A 26,888-nucleotide genomic window follows, 5' to 3' on the forward strand; every position below is an offset into this window, starting at 1 on the left:
ACATCCCATGGGGATGCTTCATGGAGCAAAGGGCTTCTGAGTCAATGGAAGGAAGGGTGTGTACACCACAGAGACTATTTTTCAAGCAGCTTAGCTACAGAAAGAGAGAGAATTAAGTAGAATAAAACAGGTCAGAGGAGGGCTTGTTTGAACACCAGAGTGACTTGAGTGTGTGTGGGGGCGCTGAGAGACAGAGCAGAGGTGGCTGAAGGAGTGAGTTCCCTAGGGGTGGGGAGAGAGCTGGGTGGGCCTGAGCAGAGGGGACAGCCTGCTGTGACATGGGGAGAGGAAGTGTGATTTGCAGTAAATGTAGGTAAAATGGAGGGGGAGCAGGTTTCCTAAGTTCTTAAAGCTTCCTGGCTCAATTTTCTCAATGAAGTAGGGAGTCAGTTCTTGAGATTGAATGAGGAGGGTCAGTTGGGAGGGGCTTGGGGAAAGACGTGAAGCTTTGCTTATTGGTATGGAGGGCCCAGCTGCAATTGGGGACAGAGGTTTGGTTAAGGCCCTAGTCCTCAGGGGTGTGCAGTTTCCCTTAGCAAATGACAGAGCCTGTGTGTTCCATGGAGGGAGGCCGACTGTAGAGTGAGCAACAGAAAGTTGGAGGAGGGGGTGGTAAGGTTCAGGTCATCAACTGTGTGGTCACAGCTGGGGAGGAAAGTCATAGGTCAACAGAAGACTGACACTTGGACACAGTAGGGAGATAGTGAGACTGGAGGTCCCCATGAGCAGAAAGATGAAGTGTGGGAGGGGTGAGATAGCAATGGCTGGAGAAACTCTGCACCGGGTCGAATGGTGTCCTCCAAAAGTCCATGTCCACTCAGAACTGCAGGAAGTTTGGATGTAGGGTCTTTGCAGATGTAATTAGTTAAGATGAAATTGGAATGCACTAGGGTGGATCCTAAATTCGATGACTGCTGTCCTCATAACAAAATAGAGACACAGAGACACAGAGAGGAGAATGCCCTGTAAGGATAGAGGCAGAGATTGGAGTGGCACAGGTCAGGGACCAAGGACTACCAAAGATTGCTGGCAACTACAGAAGATAGGAGAGCAGAGTGGAACAGATTCTCCTTAAGGGCCTCAAAAAGGAACTCACCCCGCCAACACTTTGATTTTGGATCTGTAGCCTCCAGAACTATGAGACTACATTTCTGTTGTTTAAGGTGCTCCATTTGTGATATTTGTTACAGCAACCCTAGGAAATAAGTAGAGACAGGAAGAAGGTCACAGTTGGAGAGTTGGGGTTGACAGTGGCAGTGTCCCCTTTCCCACTTTTGTGCTTTGCCACAGCAGCAAGAATAAAAAGGGTTGGTAGATGCTAGAGAGAGTCTGTGAGGTGGACTTGGTGGGACCTGGCCACTCATTAGATGATGGGCTGGTGACAGGGAGGGGATGTGGACAATAGGGGCAAAGAGGACTTGAAAGGTTCCCAGCCAGTAAATGAAAGACCCCTGACTTCCTTGTTCTGGGATTGGCACTGCCACTCTCCCAGAGAAGACGAGCACATGGTCTGAGAAGACTCAGGAGGCTGGGAGTTTTCTCAGGAAAGAAGTGGAGGAGGGGGCCACACTGCCAAGTGATGAGTGGGTTTGTGGTGAGGAAGTGGAAGTAGACAGGAGAGATGAAGTCTTCAGCAGTTTAGGAACAAAAGAGAAGAGGTTCACGTAGCACTGTTCTTTGCTGGGCTAGAAGAGGCGTGTTCTTTGGACATCAGTGTGGTTTGTCTGCTAAAAGGTTATCTTGGGCTAAGAAAAATTAATATTACTGTCATTTTTTTCTCTCCCAACCCATATATGTATATTAAACATATATTAAATTGAACATCATCTTGTGTCATAATCCTAGCTATTACAACCTTCTACCTGAGTTAGCCACAAACAATGAAACAGAATTGAAAGGAGATGCAAAGGAAAGAATACATGCCTGTGACCATGAATGACTGTGTGTGTGTGGTGAGGGGCTAGGAAGTACTTAGCAATTAGGTGTCTCATCCTAACAATGCTCTTTGGTACATCTTTGTGGTTGATTTCTGGGATGGTGGCTCCCACTCCTACCTGTTACCACTCTGCCCACATGATGATCTCCCTCTGGACCACAGAGCCCGCCTTCAGGAAGTCCTGGGTCTGGGTCTCCTCTGGTCAGCCAGAGCTGCCACTCAAGTTTCCCCTGGAGGGGATTACCTCCTTCCCTGTGTTTGTAGAACACAGCCAAGCCTGCTCTTGCTTTTTGTCTCTTCTGGATAAGGTCCCATCCCTAATACTGTCTTATGTCTAACTCTGACAGCAATTTGTTGTTGTTATTCTTTATTACTTCTAAGTACATCCCCCTGGTCTACATTCCTGGCATAGAAACAAAGAACTGGTTAAAGCTAATACCTTGTTCTAATGGAGCCTGGAGATCAAAGATCAGGGTGGGCAACTCTTCAAGAGCCTGAAAGCCATTTTCCTTTCAGCACAATCTTGATGTTCCTCCTTTCTCTATTTGCTCAAGTGATTCTTAGCTGTAATAGAATCCTCTGGCAGCCTGATGCCAAGAAAAAATTCATGCTTATTTATTAAACCTTTACAAACAATAGAATTGAGTAGGATGAAAATTAAGAACAGAATCAAATCAAAGGTTATGTGTTTTATGATGCATACCGCCACCCACAGAGCCCAGGTCTGCTGATTGAGAGATAAGGGGGAAAGGGCTGGAGGGAAGGAACCAGGGAAACTGGTGAAAGAGAAGTTTTCTTTGCTTCTCTCATTCTCAGCTCTATGTTGCCCAGTGATCCGACAACATTTGAAGGCCAGTATAACATAGTAACCCTCAAATAGAAGTACAGAAGAAATGCAAAACTTTCTTAATTCATTTGACATTTGAGCATCTACTGCGTGCAGGGCATTGAGCAAGGAAAGCTCTAGGAATATAAAAAAGAATACTATACAATCTCTGTCATGCATAGTAGTAAGGATTAAGGATTAAGGCCTAAAAAAAGTACACAGAGGAGGGAGTTGCAGATATCACCCAGGGAAGTTGGGAAGGTTTCAGGGAGGAGGTGATAATTCAGGTAATTCTGCAGGACAAGTAGGAGATTGCTAAGTACTAGAAATAGCATGCACTCAAGTACAGAACTGTAAAGAACGTATTTTGTTCATTAAGAAGCTAAAGGCTGGTGTAATTGAGGCAGTGGTGGGGATGTGGCCAGAGAGGCAGGCTGGGAATATACTATGAAGAACCTTTTCTACCACACAAGAAATTTGGATTTTATCCTGTGAACAGAGCTCTGCTGGGAGTCTTTAAGTAGGAGAGCTGCTTGGTGACAGACTAAAGACTGGGAGACTGAAGATGAAGGGTGATCGGCGAGCTCAGGTATGGAGAGGAGAGGAGAACTGGCAGATGAGAGGGAGAGGAAGGAGTCAAGGTGAACTCTCAAGATCCCTGGCTGGGCGACTGGGTGGGTGGTAATGCTGTGCTATTAACAGAGCCAGCAGGTTTGGCAGGGGAAACTCAGGTTCACACCAAACCTATTTACTGCACCTTGGAGCTCTCCACAAGAAATTCAGGAGGCAGCTGATAACAAGACTGTAGAGCAGGAGATAGGGACTTGTAGCACAGGCAGGGACAGACCCACAGGCAGTATAGGAGTTAAGTATGACATCATGAACTACAAACAAGAAAGTACCCAGAAGAGTCTGTGACCCAAGAAGTTAGAGCATAGTAGACAGAGGGAGCAGATACATCCAGCCAGGAATGCCTGACTCTCCCACACTGGGCAAACATCTGTGATGAAGGTGGAGAAAAATCCCTCAGGTGGAAGGCAGCTGAAATCCTTCCTGTCTTTCTCTCTTTCTCTGACTCTGCCCACTGAGTCTCTAGTACAAATCTGCCCTTGTGGCTGGAAGGGGAGTCAAGACCACGTGGACAGGTTCGTCCTTCTCTGGACAGCTCAATTGTTGCAACCTGAGAAGGAAAAGCAACTTATTTTCTTCGTTATAAGGTTTATTTTTTTCACCATTATGAAATAAAAGATATAATAAAAGAAAATTTGGAAACAATGAAAAACAGGAGAGAATACCTATAGTTTCAGAAACCACTATTAACCTTGTGGTGTATCTCCTTCCAGCTTTTTTGTATATACATAAGGGTTTTGCTTGTTGTTAGTACACAGTAAAGTTGTTAGGTTTTGTTTATTGTTAGCATACACATAATGATTTATTTAAAATGATACTATAAAACAATAAGTTTCTACTGCATAGCACAGGGAACTATTTTCAATATATTGTAGTAACCTATAATGAAAAAGAATATTTTCTGTGTATAACTGAATCACCATGCTGTATACCAGAAACAAGCGCAGCGTAAATCAACTATATTTCAATAAAAAATAAAATAAAACGATATTATAAACTATGTCATTATACATGTTTTATAAATACCACTTTTAGTGGCTGCATAAACTGCTTTGATTGGAAATAATAATTTATTTGAATTAGTTATAACATGTACATGGCAAAAAATACAAAATGCAAAAAGGGTATATGTGAAAAATAAGCCTCCTCCACTCTTATCTCCTAGCCACCCAGTTCCCCTCAACCATAATACTGGTTCCAGTCTGTTGTGTGTACTTCCAGAGATATTCTACATACACACAAACATGCATTTACAACAGAGAGTCTTCTTTCTCCTCCCCCTAATGGAAGCATACTATACACACTGTCTGCGCTTTTTTTTTCCCCCACTTATCAGCGTATCTTGGAGCCCGTTCCAGATTTGCCAGATTAAAGCTGCCTTGTTCATTTTACTGGAAAAACAACTTTTAGTAGGCAACAAATGGTGGCTCTCCCAGGAGCGGCAGGCCCTCTCTTGAGCCAAACTGACAGGCAGCAAGTGGCCTCCCTGCCAGGTCTGCCCGTGTGAGCCAGGAATGTTAAGTCTGATCTCTCCATCTCCCACCCGCAGAGTAGAGGCACTCAGAAGCCCAGTAGGCAGGCATGCCTCTTGTTAATAAATGGAGGCAGCAGAGAAAACCAGATTGGAAGACTAATTCTTGCTCCAGAAATAAGGTTGGGTTCTGTGTCACGTTCACTGGCTTATGGAAGTCCACATGCTCTAGGAAACTTCCCCCGGCCCTCCAGGCTTCAGTTTCTCCACTGCCTCAAATTCAGATGAGCTGCTCCAAGGATGGTGTGACAGCCTTGCCCACAGAAGTCCCTCCATCTCCTTGCCATGGCCCTTTTCTCTTAGTTTTCTTGAAATTCGCCAGTTAGAGGAATAGCCTTCTGCCCTAGCTGTATCCTGCTAGCTTGTTAGGGTGCCTTACCTTACCAAATCAACTAGTCCATGCACTGAATATTCAGAAAGGCACCAAAAATCTGAGGTTTAATATGATGAGTCCTAAAAAGAGGCAGATTATTGAAGAGAAATGTGGACAGAGGCCTGAAGCACTTGTTAGAAACAAGATCTCCTATTTTGCTGAACTTCTAAGACCTTCCCCTACCCAACTCCAGACAAAGGGGAAGGGTGGGTTTCTCAAGTTCATAGTGGCAAGAGGACCCAAAGAGCCACACTGTGTGACTTTTGATCTCAAGGAGTGTACAATCCACCATATGCCAGGCACAGTGCTAGGCACTATGGATAGAGACAAAGACAAAAGAAGGCGGGCAGGGACTCGTGGTCCAGGTGGTAAGACAAATATCAATGCAAGAGATATCACTAGATAGTACAGAATGGATGCCAAAAGAATGGTAGAGATTGTTTTCTCAAACTATGTATGAGAGTAGAGTGAGTGGTGGATCTTTTCTAAAACAGTGGAATAGAATGGAAAATACTGAAGCTTGTGGCACATATTTCAAGCACTGCTTTGTGAAACTTTTCTTTGTCAGTTATGTATCAAGTTGCATATGCTCCAGTCATGATATAAAAATATATTTATTGGGGAGGGTATAGCTCAGTGGTAGAGGGCGTGCTTAGCATGCATGAGGTCCTGGGTTCAATACCCAGTACTGCCATTAAAAAAAAATAAACCTAATTACCTCCCCAAAAATTTAAAAAATTTTTTAATTTAATTAAACATATCACTGTAGATTATGGACATAAAGTTGAAAATAGCTGATTTCACAAGAAGGAGTGATCAATGTACTTTTGAGTAGTCAGGAGGAAATACCTCAAAAGTACAGAACCTAGCACAGAGTAGGTGCTCTGAAAACGTTTACTGAGGCTGTACATGCTATAGGACTTCAAGGGAAGGCCAAATAAAGCAAACTGGGCTCAGTGGCCCCAATAAATGAGAGGAAATTCTGGGACCAAACGTAGGCACTGCTCAGGCATTGTATCTTGGATCTGGAATCCATCCACTTTGCTCCAAGGCCATCACTGCCATTCTAATGCAGGTCCTCGTCTTCTCTGCTCTGGACTCTGGCAAAGGCCTCAAAACCGGTATTCCTTTCGCTCCAGCCCTCTGTACCAGACAGCAGTGTTCACTTGTAACAGGAATCCCTACCTCAGTGGTTTAAACAAGTAGGGATTTATTATTCCCATGTAACAAAAAGTCTGGGTGTGGACTGATGAGAGCTTATATAGCAGCTCAAAGGGTTTGATGTGAAAACCAATTTCCTTCTATCTGCCTGCTCTTATATCCTTAGCATAAAACCTTCATTCTCATGGTTGCAAGATGGCTGTTATACTTCCAGGCATTGTATCCTTTTCCAAGACAGGAAAAATAAGAAAGAGTGTAGGACAAAGGACAAACCTTCTTATCTGTAAAATAATACCTTCTCTGAGACTATTGAAGTCTGCTCAATAGACTTCCAAATTGTATCTCATTAGCCACTTAAACTGTCACATGGCTTTCCAAGGGGTTCCCTGTGCTAAGGGAACCAGTCAATTTGCATTTTTGAATGAACACATTGATACCTTGCACGGAAAACAGGGCTTTGTTAGTAAAAAACTGATGTCTAGAAGCACTTGCTACTTTCCCTTTAACATAGTCCTGGCTTCAAACTTTTCAGTGGTTTTCCACTGCTCTTAAGAAGAAAACTGAAATCCTTAATATTACTGTTATGGACTGAATTGTGTCCCCTCCAAACTCATACATTGAACCCCTAATTCCAGTTAAAAGACAAACTGAGGCATATTAACTTTTTTAAAAGTTTGAGCAAAAACCAATTAGAATTGGGTAACAGCCAATCTAGCAGATAGAAAGTGTAGCAGGGAAGAACAAATCTGACTCCATATTAGATCTGTTTCTTTGGCTCTAACCCTGTGCTGTTTCCTGTGCTTAGTCATGCTGGTTCTGCACCTTTTGTAGAAGAATGTTGCCTATAGCCTGAAATGTACAGCATAGTGCATTCTCAAGGCTCTGACCTTTCAGGGTATAACACTTATACCATTCAGATAAAGATAAAAAGTTGAAGAATAGAAAATAACATTTGTTTCATTGGAGGTTTACAGGGACACCATGACCTGATCTACCTTGAACAGCTGCAAGAACAAAGGATTCTGACACCAAGAAGTTTGCAACAACCAACCACAACCCCCTACTTTTTAGTTTAAAAGGAGCCTGAGTTCTGATTTGGGGAAGATGGTTTTCTAGGATATTAGATGGCCATCTTCTTGGTCTGCCAGCTTTCCAAATAAATTTGTTATTCCTTGCCCTACCACCTTGTCTCCTGATTTATTGGCCTGTCATGTGGCAAACAGAATGAGTTTGAACTTGGTAACAAAAGGAGTTCTGAGGAGCTGTACAAAATGAAAGGCTTTTATAGCCAGAAGAGAGTAGGAACAAGAAGTTATATTAGACAAGAAAGCGGGTTGGTTATTGCAAGTTCACTTTCCTTTAGGGGATGACAGGGTCTCTCAGGCAGATTATCTACTAGTGTTTATCAGGCAATTCCTGATTGACTGGTTTAAGATTCCATTTCTGGGAGAGCCAAAACTGTAATTAAGTCTCAGACTGGTAACACAGGGCTTAGTATAAGCAACTCCATTTGGGGTCTGTCGTTTTATTTTTTTAACGCCCCAGTACTTCAGAATTTTGGAGATTTGGAGATAGGGTTTTAAAGAGGTAATTAAGTTAAAATGCATTTAGGATGGGCCCTGATCAAATCTGATTAGTGTCTTTACAAGGGGAGATTAGGACATAAGGGACACTTGGGAGGCATGGGCACAGATGGGCCATGTGTAGACACAGTGAAGAGGCACCACCTGCAAACCAAGGAGAGAGAGGCCTCAGGAGAAACTGAACTGCCAACACCTCGGTCTTGCTCTTCCAGACTTCAGTTCTCCACTGTGAGAAAGTAAATTCCTTTTCCTTAAGCTGTTACCGAGTCCAAACTGGTTCTGCTCACCACACAACAGGCCAATAAATCGGGATATGAGGTGTTGGGGCAAAGAATAACAAATTTATTTGGAAAGCCGGCAGACCAAGAGACTAATGTCCTAAAGAACCATCTTCCCCAAGTCAGAATTCAGGCTCCTGTTATACTAGAAAGGAGAGGGGTGTGGTTGGTTGTTGCAAACTTCTTGGTGTCGGAATCCTTTGTTCTCAAAGCTGTCCACGTAGGTCAGGTCATGATGTTCCTGTAAATCTCCAAGACAAATGTTATTCTCTGTTATGCAACTTTTTATCTATGACCGGAAAAGTGTTATACCCTGAAAGGTCAGAGCCTTGAGAATGCACTATGCTGTACATTTCAGGCTATAGGCAACATTCTTTTACAAAAGGTGTAGAACTCGCATGACTAAGTACAGAAAACAGCACAGGGTTAGAGCTGAAGGAACAGATCTAATATGGAGTCAGATTTTCTTCCCTATTGCAAAGCCACGTAGTCTGTGCTATTTTGTTATGGTAGCCTGTGATATTGTGATTTAAAGTAAGAAATATATGTTTGGTTTTCCTCCCCTTCCAGGCACAGAGCTCCTAAAACCCTTGGAATTTTCAAAGTGATAAACTCAATATAGGTGTCTTTTGTTATGCTAATAAGGTGACTTTTGGAAAGCTCCTAGGTAACCTAAGGCTCTGGGCTGGTTGCCAGGGGAACCAACCATGTGATTAGAGGACTGGAAATTTCAGTCCTATCCCCCTACTCCCACCTCTGAGTAAGGGAGAGGGGCTAGAGACTGAGTTCAGCCACCAAAGGCCAATGGTTTAATCAACCATGCCTGTGTAATGAAGTCTCCATAAAACCCCCAAAGGACTCAGTTCTGAGAGTTTCTGGGTTGGTGAAAACGTGGAGATGCAGGGAGAGGGTCACTCCCAGAGAGCATGGATGCTCCATGCCCCTTCCCAGGTCCTTGCCCTGCGCACCTCCTCCATCTGGCTGTTCTTGAGTTATACCCTTTTACAATAAACCACCAATCTAGTAAGTAAAATGTTTCTCCGTGTTCTGTGAGCTGTTCTAGCAAATTAGTCGAACAAGAGGTAGGGGGAAGGGGTGGCAGGAGAGCCTCTTGTAGGACTTGTGAGATCTGACCCTATGTCCAAGTAGATAGTTAATTGCTTCATAGTGTAGAAACAACAGCACATATCCTATGCCTAGCAAACTCAAAAGAGCTGAGCATGGTCTGGATCACCACTAACCTTGGGCTCCCTCTGATGCCATTCTCCCTTGCTCTGCCTTTCTGACTTTCTTTAGTTACTAGAACAGGTGAGCCCTGTTCCAGGCTCTGGGCCTTTGCATGCACTGTTCCTTCTCCCTAGAGCTCTGCTCCCCTGCTTTTTAAATGACCAACTCCTTGTCCCACAGGCCTCAGCTCACATATGGCTTCCGCAGATGTGTGGAATGAGAGAAGGAAGAGCAAGCCTGGAGGATGGAGAATGGAGGATGGAGGATGCAGAGCAGTTGGATACAAACATGACCCACAAATATGCCTGTAAGGTTTAGGGAGAGTGAGGTGACACTCTCCCGCTTCCTTTAACCTTCTTGACACTTTTTACTGACCTCATTGGTGAGGAGTGAAGATGATCTTCCCAGCAGTTCACTTGTTAGTGCTTCCAGGAACAGTTTGGTGAGGCAGGGTGTTGGAAGTACTTGTGTGACTTAAAACTGGTTAGAATTTCATCAACTGCAACACATCTGTAATCAAGCAGGGCCCTATGGGGGGGCCTTCGTGAAACAGACTCCTCCCCTGTATTCCTCTGCTTCAGTTCCCCTCTGAAGTACCCAGATAATAGTATCTGATGCACTTTTCCTGAGCTATTTTACAGATGTAAAACCCCCACCAAATGGAAGAAACTACTTGATGATCATGAGCATGTGGCCCCCAGAACTACTGGCATCTAAGTATTGATAATTTTAACCCCTGTGATACTTCCCTGTTATCCCACCATCAGTCAATCAGCAGGAGCTGACTGCATACCCTGGGATGCCCCCCTTCACCTTGCTGTCAAAAATGCTTTGCTAAAAGGGGAGATCAGGTATTTTTTGAGCATGAGCCTACCGTGCTCCTTGCTTTGGTGCCTTGCATTAAATGCTACACTTTCCTTCACCACAATCCGCTGTCAGTAGATTGGCTTTATTGCACACGGGTGAGCAGACCCAAATGTGGCTTGGTAACACATCTCTCCCTGACTCTGCTCCAAGCTCCATCTAGTTTATTAAATGAAGATATCCAAATGTATTCAAACCCTTATGTGTTCCCTTTGTAACAATCCAGCAATAAAAAAACAAAACTCAAACTATTTTAAAAGTTTGTAGAAGGAAAGATTATTCCAATTATTACATATCACAAAGGCTGAACTGGTTCACAATGACTAACAAATGGAAATTGGTACGTGCTCTAAGTCTCTAACACTGAGCCAGAAGTAAAAAGAAAAAGAAGTAGAGTCTATTATAGTCTCTACACCTAAGGTGAAACCTTGAGATTCAGTGATTGCCCTGCCTCACTGGTCATAAATATCTCCTTGTCTGAAAACCTCATGCCTCCAGACTGTTGAAACAATATAGTATTATTTTGAAACTCCCAAGCTTATTTAAAACCCGAGAGACCAACTAGTCAAAAATAAGGACATAATAAGGGTTCATGGAGTTCCACTAATAAAATCTACTTCAAAGATTTTCTGTCCCAAAGATTTCTGGGCCTCTGAACATACTGAAAGGGAGTAAAAATACTACGTTAGCATGTTTCTGCTAAATGAATAAAATATAGGCAGAGTTGGCTAATTATCTCAATAATTAGATAATGACTTTACCTCTAAAAGAAATCTATATATTAGCTTTCTCTTTTTCTCATTTTTATAACCATAGGTGTGCCTTATTTTAAAAGACATTGTGTTCCTAGATGGTTGTGTGCAAACAATATTTTTGGAAATGAAATCATATAATACCTAAAGATATCAAATATTCTAGAGCTACTTATTCTGAATTTTTTGGGTAATATTAATAAGTGTGTTAAAATATTCACTTTCTATTTCTTTCATCTTTGTAAAAGTAGATTTTAAAGGCTCAGATTTGTTTGTCTTATAGAGTATAAAAAGGATTATACACCATGACAAAATAGGATTTATCCCAGGAATGCAAGATTGGCTTAACATTCAAAAGTCAATTAATGTAATACAGCACATTAAAAGAATAAAGGCCAAACCCCACAGGATCATCATAATAGATGTAGAAAAAGCATTTAATAAAATTTAAGACTGCTTCATGATTAAAAAAAAAAAAAAAAAAACTCAACAAACTAAGACTAGAAGGAAACTTAGTCAACCTGATATAGAGCATCTACAAAAAAATCCACAGCCAATATTACACTTAATGGTGAAAAACTGAGTACTTCCCTCCTAAGATGAGGAGCAAGACCAGGATGTCTGCTCTCCACATTTTTATTCAATATTGTGCAGGACATTCTAGCCACAGCAATTAGGCAACAATCAGAAGTAGAAGGCATCCAGATTGGAAAGGAGGAAGTAAAACTATTCTATTAGCTGATGATGTAATCTTGCATGTAGAAAATCCTTAGTAATCCACTCAAAATACTAGTAGAATAAATGAGTTCAGAAAGGTTGCAGAATACAAGGTCAATATACAAATATAAATTGTATTTCTATGCAACAGTTATAATGAGCAACCAAAAATGAAATAAAGAAAAGAATTCCACTTACAATAGTATCAAAAAGAATAAACAGGACTAACTTTAACAAAAGAAGTACAAGGCTCTTACACTAAAAACTACAAAACATCATTGAAATAAATTTTAAAAGGGCTACATAAATGGAAAAGCATCTTACGTGTACGGATAAAGAAAACTTTAAATTGTTTAGATGGAAATACTCCTCAAATTGACTTACAGATTCAATGTAATTTCTATGAAAATCGCAGCTTTCTTTCCAGAAATTGGCAAGCAGATCCTAAAAACTCATGTGAAAATTCAAGAGACCCAGAATAGCCAAAACAATCTTAAAAAAGAATAAAGTTAAAAGACTCACATTTCTCTATTTGAAAACTCACTACAACCAAAAAGAATAAAATGCCTAGGAATAAACTTACCTAAGGAGGCAAAAGACCTATACTCAGAAAACTATAGGACACTGATGAAAGAAATTGAAGACAACACAGATAGAAAGATATACTGCGTTCTTGGATTGGAAGAATCAGTATTGTTAAAATGACCAAACTACCCAAGACATTCTACAGATTCAATGCAATCCCTATCAAAATATCAATGGCATTTTTCACAGAACTAGAACACATAATTTTAAAATGTAGAAACACAAAAGATCCAAATAGCTAAAAAAATCTTGAGAAAGAAGAACAGAGCTAGAGGAATCATGCTTCCTGACTTCACTAGACTATAAAGCTACACTAATCAAAACAGACTCATAGATCAATGGAACAGGAATAAAGACCCCAGAAATAAACCCACACACCTATGATCAATTAATCTATGACAAAGGAGGCAAGAATATACAATGGAGAAAAACACAGCCTCTTCAGTAAGTGGTGCTGGGAAAACTGGTAAGCTACATGTAAAAGAATGAATTAGAACATTTTCTCACACCACATACAAAAATAAACTCAAAATGGATCAAAGACCTAAAGGTAAGATGAGATATTGTAAAACTCCTAGAGGAAAATATTGGCAGAATACTCTTTGATATAAATCACAGTATTATTTTTTTGGATCTGCCTTCTAAGGCAAAGGAAATAAAAACAAAAATAAGCAAATGGGACCTAACTAAACCTAAAAGTTTTGCACAGCAAAGGAAATCATCAACAAAATAAAAAGACACCTACTGAATGGGAGAAGATATTTACAAATGATATGACCAATAAGGAATTAATACTCAACATATATAACCCCTCATACTACTCAATGTCAAAGAAAACAAAACAAAACAAAAAACCAACACGATTAAAAAATGGGCAGAAGAACTGAATAGACATTTCACCAAAGAGGAAATGCAGATGGCCAATAGGTACATGAAAAGATGCCCAACATCATTAATCATAAGGGAAATGCAAATCAAAACCACAATAAAATATCACTTTACACTGATCAGAATGGCTATCAACAAAAAAAAACACAAATAACAAATATCAGTGAGGATGTGGAAAAACTACATACACTGTTGGTGGGAATGTAAATTGGTGCAGCCACTGTGGAAAATAACATGGAAGTTTTTCAAAAAAAATGAAAATAGTACTACCGTGACCCATCAATTCTAGTTCTGGATATGTATCGGTAAGAAAATGAAAAAACTAATTTAAAAAGATACATGAACCCAATGCTCATAGCAGCATTATTTATGGTTGCCAAGACATGGAAGCAACTTAAGTGTCCATCAACAGATGAATGGACAAAGAAGGTATGGTATATATACATATATACAATGGAATACTATTTGGCCAGAAAAAAGTGAATTTTTCCCATTTGCAGCAACATGGATGGACTTGGAGGGCCTTATGCTAAGTGAAATATGTTAGACAGAGAAAAACAAATACTGTATGGTATCACTTACATGTGGAATCTAAAAAAAACAACAAACTAATGAATATAACCAAAAAGAAGCAGACTCACAGATATAGAGAACAAACTAGTGGTTACCAGTGGAGACAGGGAAAGTGGGAGGAACTATATATGAGTAAGCAAGTAAGGGTACAAAGTATTAGATATAAAATAAGCTACAAGGATATATTGTACAACATGGGGAATATAGCCAATATTTTATAATAACTATAAAAGAATTATAACCTTTAAACATTGTGACTCACTGTATTGCACACCTGTAACTTATACATCATTGTACAGCAACTATACTTCAACTAAAAAAAATTAAAAATTGAAATATTATATAAATTTGACATAATTATGAAACAGCATTATCTATAAAATAAAAGATGCTACATAGATACTTATAGCAAGGTACAAACAAAGTCTCAATGAAATAATCTTCAAATTGTAAAAAAAAAAACAAAAAAAGAAAAAATGTCAGAAAATTGACTGTAGTGATAGTTGCACAGCTCTGAATATTCTAAAAGCCATTGAATTGTATATTTTAAACAGATGAATTGTGTGGTATATAAGTTATATATCAATAAAGCTGTTTACAAAATTAACACTAAGTACTTTTTAAAAAAGCAAACTACTTCCTTGGGAGAAGCACTACTATTCCTGGTACTGAGACTGAGGAGATGTTTCTCCTGCAGATGTTCAAAGAGAGTATCCTGTAAAATGTGGTAAATGACAGTGATATCCTTCAAGAAATGGGAGATGATATCCTTCAAGAGATCCTTCAAGAAATGCACAAACTTAAGGATTTCCTTAGAATACTCTTTACCACTGGTTAGGGCACTAAAGAAAAATGCAATTCCATGCCCTCTTGCTTAATCCAAGAATGTGCTCCAGAGAAATGGACAGACTGCACATCTTTCAGGAGAACTTCCATAACTGTTTCTTTTAGCCTATTTTTTTCCTTCCTTCCCCTCTTATTTGCAAACATAATACATGTTTGTTGAGACAATTAGAGACAAATGAAAAGAGAAAATTAAAATCACCTATAGTTTCACCACCTAGAAATGATCACTGTTAGCTTTTGAAGTTGGAGATAACCAGTGTTGGAAAAAAGTTGTTTAAAAGAAACACACTTAAGAAGAAAAAAAAAAAAACAAACCCAAGCAAAATAAAATAAACAAAAACTCCACTTAAAACAGGAATGAACATTTCATAGTAAATAACATGTAGGGTGAGGAGGAAAAGATTTGATTCTGATTCTATCTTAAAAAAATAAAACAAAAATTTATGAAGATTTATGTTGTTTTTACAAGTAGGAGTGAATCAAACTTCCATTTTGGAGATGTGTAACTTTATGAACATATTTAATAACTTGAATAGACAATCTTAATTTCATTGTTTGACCTTTGCAGCACAATTCCATAAAGAGCATTGTTCTTCATATACATTAGAGTACTTCACCCATTTTTCCAAGGCCTAGCTGTTGAGTACTGTGTGACAGTAAGTTCAAGATTATACTCCCTGGTATGTCTATACAATGGGATCTTACTCAGCCATAAAAAGGAATAAAGTACTTACGCATGCTAAAACATGTTTGAATCTTGAAAATATTACGCTAAGTGAAAGCCAATCACAAAAGACCACATATTGTACCATTCCACTTGCATGAAATTTCCAGAATAGGCGAATCCATAGAGATAGAAAGTGAACTTGCCAGAGGAGGGAAGAATGAGGAGTGACTACTAATGAATATGGGATTTCTTCTCTGGGTGATACAAATGTTCTGGGATTGGATAGTAATGAGAGTTGTACAACTCTGTGAATATACTAAAATCACTGATATGCACACTTTAAAAGGATGAATTTTATGATACATGAGTATATCTCAATGAAAATTATACTCCCTGAATAGTTCATGGAGAGCAGCTGTTCTCTGCTTCTGGTAAATGAGCTGTCTTCTTGCGCAAATTGAGGACCCTGAGGATGACAAGGGCTGGAAAAGTAGGTCCTACCACATTCCCTAGAGGTGACAGAACCACAGCTTGAAAAGCCCCCCTTGGGGAGTCTTATCTTACTCTTATCAGTTATGCGCCCTTCCCACTGCAAGAAGGTGCCAAGAAATCCTCCTGCTGATAACCTTAAATACACTACTCATTTATACATGAAATTGTTAATGATGTACTTTATTGAATTAATATGCTGCAAAGTCAAATATAGTACTAAAAACATGCCTGCATGCTTACCTGATGACACAGAAGCATATAGGCAAGGACTGAAGACATCGTGGAAGGATGAAAGCTGCAGTTTCTTACAGCAGTGAGATGGTTTTCTCCCTCTCTGTCCTCCTCCTCTTCCTTTTTCTCCTTTGTCTGTTCCTTTATTGTTCTTAAGTTTGCACAATTACGATAAGTAATTATATAATTTAGTCTTCTAATACATTTTCCAGTTGTATAGACTGTGTCTTTTATCTGGGTTAATACCTTGGTAGGTATCATTTAATTTCAGATCACTACTGTTATTTTTAAATAGACAGATTTAGGTAAATGCTATAGGACTATCCCCATTTTTATTAACATGTTCCTTGTACACACTTCCTTGTACACTAACCATAGAAGGTGTTGTTTAACTGAAAGGAGATAATGCATACTTCCTTTTCCGGCCTCTCACAGAATACTTGAATGTTTTTTAAGTGCCTATTGTTAAGCCTAGAATTAGAAAAATGAAATATTTTTTCTATCAATTGCATTACAAATTAGTGCAAATTACTGCAGTTGGTTTTTTAGCTGGATTTGTGTCTACTCAATAATTTCACTTTGAAAAACCAAAGTCACAAGTTGGTTCCAGGTCCATCTAGTTGTGGTTCTATTCATATTAGTAGGAAAGGTCGTAACAACAACAAAAGGAATTTAAAAAAAAACCAAAAACCTCAACAACAAAAAAGAACTTAAAACTTGGTAATTTTCCTACCCCCAAATGTCCCACTATGAAAAGTTTAGACTGAACCCATACTTTCTCCATCTAATGTCTGATCATTGGTCATATTTATGTCTATAAAATTTCAGAGAATAAATGTAATCCCTTTTCCTCCTGATTATTTTTGAACATCTGGAGACAACTATTATGTCCTTCTTAAGTCAAATTCCATCCTTTCTCAGAGACTTTTAATTTTCCAGTTCCTGGAACGTGCTCTCTCAAATCTTCATACACTGCCTCCTCCTTAACATTCAGGACTCAGCTCAACTCTTATGTCCTCTTTACAGAGAGCTCTTCCCTTGTCATTCTAGTGTCTCAGTCACTCTCCATTTTCTCTCTCTTATCATCCTCTATCAATTATGACTTTATCATTTACCTATTTGTTTACATATTTTACTGCCTCTCCCTCCTGGAATGTGAGTCTGAGAACCTGTCTCTCTTGTTCGTATCGTTCCTAGTGGAACTGAGAGTTCAGTAGGACCCAGCCATTCCATTCCTAGGTATCCTAAAAGAAATGAAAACATTTGTCCATACAAAAACTTGTTAACATGAATATTCATGGTAGCTTTTTTCATGATAGCCCCAAACTGGAAACAACCCAGATGTCCATAAACAGATGAACAAAATGTGGTACATCTTTATGATGAGATACCATTCAGTAATGAATTATGGATAGATGAGGCAAGATGTGTAAGCCTCAAAATCTTCAGGCTGAGTGGAAGAAGCCAGTCATAAGTGTTCTCCTCTTCTGTTCCATTTAAATAAAATTCTAGAAAATGCTAATTAATCTATAATAACAGAAAGCAGATCAGTGGTTGCCTGGAACTTGGGATAGAGGGAGAATGGACTACAAAAAGGCATGAGAAATCTTCTTGGGGTAATGAAAATGTCCCCATTTTTAAAGTGCTAGTGTTTTCATGGGTTTTTACAAATGTCAAAACTCACATCATACACTTTAAATGGATGTACTTCATTGTGCATAAATTACTTTCCAATTAAGCTGATAAAAACAAATTTTGTTCAGTGAATGCCTTCCCCTCACAATCCCCTGGTAAATCATCTCTGCCTGATCCGGCAAGGTTTAGAGATTTTTCATCACTTTCACCACCACCTTCTGAACACACTCCAGGTAGCTCAAGTTCCTCCAAGGGTGTGCCCAGAACTAGAACCAGCACTGCAGACGGGGTTTGAGCAGATTAGAGTACAGTGGGCCTCTGTTACTCCACCTTTTTATTGCTGTACATTCCTACCAGGCTTTGCTGTTTCCAGACTTTGTCTTATGTATACTGTTTCAGTCAGCCTGAATGTTCTACTTCTCTCAGTGCAACTTAAATTTCTGTGAACATTTCTAGAAATCTGCTCACACTGATGACTGGCATTGGGTATGTCTCCTGGGTCATTTCCTAACTATTTAACTACCTCTCCCTTATTCTAGCAATATTTTGCCCTCTAAGTACTGAAATTTTCACTTATGTGATTAAATTTCTCCTTTTGGCTTCAATCCACTTTCCAAGACTGCCAAGGTATTTTACATTTATGTCTTCTAATATTCTCACTGCTTGTGTCATCCAAAAATTTAACAAATGTGTCCTATTTTCACTCAGGTGGAAGATAAAACTGTTTAAGGTGCAAAGGTCAAGGACAGAGCTCTGAGGCTTGCTAATAAAGATTTCCTTTGCAGATACCACAGACTTACTTGTCATTCATCACTCTTTGGGTACACTGGTGCTTCAAATCACCTTGAATTGGCCTGAAGCTTTTCTAGTTACATCCCATTTCTCCATTTGAATCACAAGAATACTTTGACAGACTTAGATGTCTTGTTGAGAATTCACTAGACTAGGAATTAGAAGACAGGGGTTCTATTTCCAGCTTTACTGTTTTCAGCTGTGTAACTTCAAACAAGTTACTTAATCTTTTTGAGCCTAAGTATATATACTACCTTGCACTATACATCTTACAGGATATTTTAAATATCAAATGAAATCAACATGTGAAAATGTTTTTTAAAGATACTTGTGTGAGAAGATATATATTACATTAAATGTTACAACACCAAAAGGAATTGACATTAATGCCCAATAGTAGAATGACTACATTTTAACACATCCATATAATCAAATAGTATGTACTATCAAAAATAGTGTTTTCCCATCTAGACAGGCAATTTTGATTTGTTCTATCTGCCAGAAACTCAATTTAAATCCAGCCTCTTTTTTTAACTGATGAGTTTTACATTTTTATATCTGATTCATGGCTAAAATTTTAAAGTGGAGACTAGAAGGTCTCTGTATGTTTGTATGTCATAGATGTATGATATTGGCAAAACTAAATGGTAAAAGAGCTCTATTTAATTGGCTTAGAGGAAATTAAGTCTTATATAAATACTCAAAAATATAAAGGAAACCGGCCAAAATGAATTTCAGGTTCATGTTATCTAGAAAGTATTTAGTTCTGGTATTGGTATTGAAGCTAGCTTAAACTTGCTGGTTTAATTAATGTAAACATGTCTGTAGAGTCATCAATGTTAAGTATAATACTTATGTTGTACCTAGGCTTTCTAGAGGTCAAATAAGACTTTATTATACCTGTTACAAATTTGTCAACAAGAAAAGTAACTCATGTTAAAAAAAAAACCTTTCAAGAAAAGAAAAATAAACAAAATAAGAGCTTTGACTAGAGGAGTAATTATGTTTTGGAAATGTCTAATTAAAATTGTCTCTCCAGATTTTGGTACTTAAAACTAAGTTTAAAAAAACCTCACTATCTATGTCATTTATAAAATATTAAAACATTAATTGCTAGGTAGGTCTAAGTTTACCAATCTTTGCCTTCTTAGAGAAAACAAAACAAAACAAAACAAAACACTACACTAAAGTATAAGTTTCCAGTCAGGAAACACTAATATGACAACCAATTCACAATGGCTTGCTTCTCGGTTTTTGCCAGACATTTAAGGTTTTTAAGGGTTAAAGTTATAATGTATGTAATTAAAGCTACTAAAATAATAAAGGAAACATCTCCCTAATAGTAGAAAAATAAGATGTGTGTTTTCAGTAAAAGAAAGTTTGTGGAAAAGAAACACTGAGAAAAGAGTTTTATGCATAATTGGGATTTTAAGCTCCCAATTTTAAGCTCCAGCTAATTTTGAGATGCCTTAAAGGAACCCTGAAGCATCTTAGATATTAAATTAACTAGGATTATTTGGTATGTTAAGTTAAATATAATCAGCCATAATTTTAGTAGTTGCAAACAAGTCTCATTATCAATTACAGGTGTTTGACCATGACTTTTAAGTTTTTTGTCGTTATAGACAGTTGAGATGCTGCTACAAAGGTGCTTTATCTTTAAGAAGCTTCATCAGAAGTCAGTGGAAAAAGTGGGTTACAACAGTCCAACATCAGATGATGGCTCTGCAAGGATTCCTGTCCATATGACCCTGACACAAAAACAAAAGGCTGTCCTGCCTCTGGGGCCCCTAGATTAGGAATTCAGAGATTTTTACTCCCTGATAGGCAGGGTCAACGCCCCTACTCAACCTGGAAGTTGTTTCATCACCCCTCTGCAACCCCATAAGATTATGGGAGTAAAATCTCTTAAGGGGAGAATGCAATGGGTGGGAAGGAGGGCAGGGTACAGCCATTCAAGGAATGACACAGCAATTAACACTAAGATGGTGGAAGATTCAACTCCCAGTAGGTCTTGAGGCCCAAGATGGTGGGAGATTTGACTCAAAAAGAAAAAAAAAGTGTTTTCAAAAAAATAATTAATGACAAGAAAATGCTTATAATCTAATATTGATTTTAAAGAGCAGGGTACCTAGCAGTTAACCCTACTACTACTGGTTAAAAATGGAAGGGGGTACAAAGGGCTTTTGTTGGTCTTGACAATACTTTTATTGCTTGATCTGGATAATAGTTATAACAATACATTCGCTTTGTAAAAATTCATTGCATTTACTCATCTGACCACTTACCCGTTTGTGGGTATTAGTTCAAAATATTTTACTTTAAAAAGTTTACTTTTTTTTTTAAAGTAGAACTCCAAAATAATATAAGGTCATATTCTTATTTTAAGAACCTGTATTTTTAAAGTGGCATGAAATACAGTAAAATGTTAATAGTGGCATTCTGGATGGTGAAATTACATGTGACTTTTATCTTCTTCTCTGCAACTTTCTCTTCAATAACAAAAAAAAAATGATTTGTTATAATCAGGAGAAAAATTAAAAATGTAAAGAAAATGCTTTCTAAACTGTAAATATATACAATGTAAAGCATTATTCTAGCACAATGCCTGAAACATAATAATGCTTGATAAATCTGGAGTGAATGATTTCTCCCCTATCCTAGTACCAGGCAAGTACTCTTTTCAAAAAAGAAATGGGATTAATTGACACTCTTAGCTCCCAGGGAACCCACACTGGCTCTTAGCAATGATTGTCCTTATTTCTAAGAGCTAACAAGACACCTATGTAATGATTCTTCCCCAAATGTTGCCAGAACCAAATCTAGAAAATAACTACCTCTGCCTCCCTCTACTTCCTCACAATTCCTTCAAGGTTAGCCAATGTTCCTCTTCTTGGATTGAGGCTCCAAGTAATTTCAATCAGTCTGGTGCTTTTGATACCACATCTCACCCCCTTGAGGGTAGAATGCCCCACTTCTCAACCATGACGGCTCTGCTACTCTCACTTTCTAAGCATGGAAATCACAGAATTCTGGCAGCTAGTCAGAATTGCCTTATCAGGCCCCCTTTAAAAAAAATTGTCATACTACTACCACCACAAAACAAAACAAAGCTTCATTTATTTCCTTTGCATTTCTGGAAAAATGCTGGGAACTAACATTTCTAACATCACTCTTAGAGAACCATACCACAAACTGATGTTGCCCATGGTTTTCTGCCCTGTCTTTGCGGCCTTGTCCTTTTAAATATTAGCTGAAGGCTCAGCTCAGATCATCAGGAGAGGATGACAGTTTCTTTTAATGTCACCACCACCACCCCGCTGCCCCATCACCTCCCAGCATTTTACTGCCCACTTCCCTCCCACATACTCTACTTTTGGATCCCCCACACCACTTGATCTTTGATTTTTCAAGATGCAGTTTAATCCTTCCCCAAGGTCTCCCTATGTGGAGGTAGGTGCTGGGTGTAAAACTCATTTGTGACACAGACTAGCTTTAAGTGATGAGCCAAATGATGGAAATGGGGCCTAAGGGGACAGCAATGAATTAGCACTCTTTCTCCCAGTGCCATAAACCCGGGTTGCCTCTGAGCGGCCAAGCTAGAAGCCCTGTTACAGGCTGTCATCTAAAGTGATGTTTCTACTCAGATCACCTTGCCATCTGCTCTGTCAGCTGACTCTGGGGAACTAGTTAAGGGACTGGGAAAATAAACAAGTGATGAATGTGAATCTTCCAAGTCCACTTAAAACATACTTTAAATAGGTTGTGCTTTGCCCTCCGGGAACCTCTTTTAGAGACTGCATGCCATGTTTTGTTTGAGGACAGAGGGGTTCCCTGAACACAGCGTCCACTTTAGCTCAACTTGAACTCTGGGTGCAGCTCCCACCCGCTGATCTGGTGCCCAGAGCTCGTGCCTCTGCAGCCCTGGGTTCCAGCTTAGCAGGAGGGCCCGCCTCACAGAGGCAACAGCTGCCACTCTGCTTCTGGTTGAGGCAGTTATTAGTTTAAGGAATCAATCCCAATCCAGTAAAGAACTTAAAAGCTCAGGGGCTTTGATCTTTGCTTGGCAAAAGCCCCAGCTGCTGAGTTCTAGCAGCTTTGCCATTTCCCCCTTTTTCACCTTCTTTCATACAGGCCCCAGCCCCACTAAGTAGCAGAGGCCCTGACCGGCACAGCACCAGATCTTTCTCCCCATGCTTGAGTATGAAGGGGTACTGGTGGGGCACTGCAATGGTTTAGGGGACGGAGAGGGAAGTTGTTTAAAGGCAGAAGCAGAATACGAACAGAGTTAAAATGCATGCTGGTTATCTAAAAAGAAAAATCTACCTTACATTTATGCTGTATTCTAAAACTTTTTCCCTAAGGGCTTTGAGTTGAGAAAAGCACAAAATGGCTCCAACTCAACCAAGGCACAGTTAAAATTCCTAACATGGCATAACATGGCCCACTCTGGCTGGTACAGGAAACACACAGTGATATCTTTGCTGTTTATAAACTTGAATCACTTGAGTTGTTGGTATGAGAGGAAAACAACATACCTTCCTACCTTCCTTCCTTTTTCTTTCTCTCTCTTTCTTTCTTTTCTTTCTCTCTCTCTCTCTACCTACCTACCGAAAACAATATACATTTAAAAGCAAGCTGACTTTCTTCTAGTAACTAGCATAAACCTCAAGCCACCAAGCCCAATTTATCTTCTTGTTGACAGTAGCTTATTTAAAAGGATGTGAATAATATTCTATACAGTTTCATAATGTAATATACACTAGGATACACATGCCTTTAATGAAGCTCTGGGATGTTTTGACTACTTCTATGATGTATTAAAAGTGCATTACCAGAGCAGGGATGGGACGCAGGGTATAGCTCAGTGGTATAGCCTGCTTACCATGCAAAAGGTCCTAGGTTCAATCCCCAATACCTCCATGAATGAATGAATGAATGAATAAATGAAATAAATAAACAAACTTAACTACCTCTTCCCAAAAAAGTAATTTTAAAAAAAGTGCATTAAGGACATAAATGAAGACGCTGTATTGTTGCTGGCTCTTATTTTTATAACGGACAAAGTACTGATACCTGAAATTCCATTAAAAGACAGACCTTCCCTGTGTGTCAAATTTAGCAGTGGTTTTAGTAGTTTTAACTTCTTCCATTTTAAAGCTTCTGTGAATCTTTTCTTGGCCTCAACCTTAGGTGGAGGGGAGGAGAAATGGCTAAAAATAAAAGGGAAAGGAAAGAAAGATCAGAAGCAGCTGGATAATCAGATAATTGAAAACAAACTAAATTTGGGGTAAGTTCTTTCCCTCTCCTTTCTCTTTTGATTTGGGTAATAATCTCTCTACTTTGGATTATGTTCAATACGAAGAAAACGAATACCAGCATTTAACTTATAAAAAAGGAACTAAATTTCATGAAATCACGTATAGTTTGGTATTAGTATTAACATCCTAGAAAATACAAGATACTTGGTATATACATTAAAAAAAACCTGCTTTCCTCAACTATTAAAATTCAAAGTTAAACTTAAGATAGGCAATTTAGCACCTCTGTTGAAATGAATATATATTCTCCAATCTACATATGTTGTGTTCTGAAGTCCAAGGATAAATGGAAATTAAAATGCACTCCCCATAAAAGTGACATAAATGGTGGCTCAAGAGCAACTACAACAAAAAGCTTTAAACTAGCTTTCAGTAATACTATATAGTACTTCTTTTATGAAGATGCATCCAAATACTTATTAGACACTATTATCAGAAATTTAAAAATTACATAGGAAAACAGGATGATATTACCAAATCTCAAATGAGAGAGTTATTGATTAAAATGAACCAAAAAAAAAAAAAAAACCACTCTTAAGACAACATCCCATCTGCAGAAAACGTGGTCACCTTTATATCAAGATTGGTTGAATTGCTGGGGTAGATCTTCCTGATAGGGGTCAAGGTGTGTGTTTTTGGGACAAATGGTATGAAAAATACCCACCAAACTGAGACGGTATCTTGAGGCTGAAAAATGAAGAAGGCAGCTCCACGTCATCAATGGCTTAGCTTATTATAGAGTAGCTCACTCACAGGATGGGACTGGGTGGGTGACATCCGGAAGCATTTGCTGCTGCCATTGGGACAATTTTATAGTTAACCTAGGGTATGGGGGTACGTGCTCAGAGACAGGAAGTGCATTCCTAAAACAAGATTTACAAATGGGTAACCAGTCTCACGGGCGCCAGGAATACGTCAGCAAAGATCTTCATCATTGTTTGGAGAATAACAGCACAGAGGCCTCCTGGACCTAATGACCATTAAACAACATCTACTAACTACAATTCCCCTGACAACAGAAGAGATTTACTACACAATACAGCCCTAGGAAGGGTCAGTTGAAGGACAGGAGGAACTGATGGGGCCCAAGATGGCATCAGTCATGCTAACAACCATACAGTGTGTCAGGACCCTTCCTGGAAGTGGTTGGCGAGAAGGTCCCATTGCTTCAGCTCCTGAATCACTATCTTCGTGTTAGCTGGACCAGTCAAGGGGAGCCACTGGGGAAGGACTGCAACCACTTCTGAGGTCCCTTTCTTGACTGCCTGTCTCCCCAACTACTGTCCATCTACCTGCAGATGGCAGGATATGAATCATTTTAATTTAGCCCTATCTCCCCATTTAGACATAAAATGCAAATGTCTACTTCAGATCCAGAACTGTGTAGTCTGATTAAATGTATAATCAAGCACTAAGTGTAAATGAGTGATATCAGCGCTCCCATTTTTATGGGGAAGAGAATATTAGCCATCTGGAGGGGCTGGAGAGGGAAGGCTAAGGAATGAGTTTCTAAGAGAAGGGAAAGGATACAGAATGTAAAACTGAGATTCCAGCTTTTGCTTAGTGTCAGCAAACTCAGAAATGCATGCACACATAGGCACTAAGGAGCTCCTTAACGTGGAACTGAAAACAAAAGCATTTCTACATCATATAACACATGGTTTATGTATGTTAGTGCTTTTACAACATAATCGGCTTACACTTGTATAAAGAAGCTTCTTTGCCAGGGACTCAATCAAGGAAACTAAATTCTACATTTAGGGAAAACAAGTGTGCAATACTAGGATGAGGAAGTAGAAAGCTCTTCCCAGTTATCCTAGGCACAGGGCCAGTCTTCAAGAAAATTTCAAAACAAGCTGTTTGGCTTTGGCTTACTCCTACTTGGTATGCAAACACCCAGGGCCTTCATGTGACCTCTAGCTGCCTAGAGCTGCTCAGTGCCCTAAAGTGTCCTGTGTCTTAAAACTTACCTGATCTTTCCTTCCTCATTTTTATCCCTATCAAACTTCCTTTCTTCAAAGAAAGGGGATAGGGCTCCACTTAGTAGCAAAATCTCTTAAAATAATCAGTAGAAAGTAATATATCAATGATCAGGTACTGGGCATCTCTTTCAGACCTGTGTTTTAAGACAAAAAGCTTAAAATCTCAAAACAAATCTCTAATTGGTAGAAATTCAGGCAAAGTAACAGGAAAGAAAAAAATACATTCAGGTTGTGAGTACGTCTTGTGATATGGGTTCAACTTTCTAGGTAGCTCCAGGTACTGAGTGTGTATACAGTTACTTTGGACCATTTCAACTTTCCATGACTTCTTCCCTTTACCTAAAGCTTAATCCAAAATTCTCTAATACCAGTGGTTGTTCTGGAGATCCCTCCTCACTCACCTACCCAATGAGGTAGGGGACTTTGTGTATGTGTGTGGTGGGGGATGAGAGGGAAATTCATATCACAGAGAGAAAATGGCACACCACGGTACAGTTTCAAGTAAGAAGATAACTTTCAACCTAATACTAGTACGTTATTGTTCATAATATACATAATGTAGTTTAGGTAAATTATCAAGTTATAAAAATATAAAACAAAACTTTGTAAGAAATTCAGAAATAACTGATGCTTGATAATTCTCTTAAGTAAAGACTACAATTAAACTGTAGTTATTGGCTAAGTTCCATCAATTCTTCTTAACTCTCTTTGACTTCTCCTGGTCTTCTGTTATCCTCTCAGCAGGTCGTTTCTTTAACCCCTTCATTTTCCTGGTTTGTAGCTTGCTTAGGTCTTGCTTCTGCATATGAATCCTTCCATAAGTTGTACCAAAAGTATCATGAGAGATATTTTTCTTCTTCTTTGGCTATGAAACAAGAATATATAAATATATATTTAATGGTGTCTACTAGCAGGAACTGGTATCAATTTCCACTGGTGAGCACCAATGGAAATACAGAGTCTATAGCCTTAAAGGCCTTTTTCTCAAACTTAGGTAT

General features: G+C 39.0%; 1 protein-coding gene across 3 annotated transcripts in view; it reads right to left on the reverse strand.

Moving 5' to 3' along the window:
• Positions 1-20,839: 20,839 nt before the first annotated feature.
• The window catches only part of RPF2 (ribosome production factor 2 homolog), a 37,246-nt gene continuing 31,197 nt past the window's right edge, over positions 20,840-26,888 (reverse strand). For all 3 annotated transcript variants that reach the window (XM_010991993.3, XM_010991991.3, XM_031456160.2), the window contains exon 10: positions 20,840-26,755. In XM_010991993.3, the coding sequence (XP_010990295.1) occupies positions 26,579-26,755 (177 nt within the window). In that variant the 3' untranslated portion in view covers positions 20,840-26,578. The remainder of the gene's footprint in view (positions 26,756-26,888) is intronic.

The sequence above is a fragment of the Camelus dromedarius genome, chromosome 6 (genome assembly GCF_036321535.1).
Source record: "Camelus dromedarius isolate mCamDro1 chromosome 6, mCamDro1.pat, whole genome shotgun sequence".
NCBI lineage: Eukaryota > Metazoa > Chordata > Mammalia > Artiodactyla > Camelidae > Camelus > Camelus dromedarius.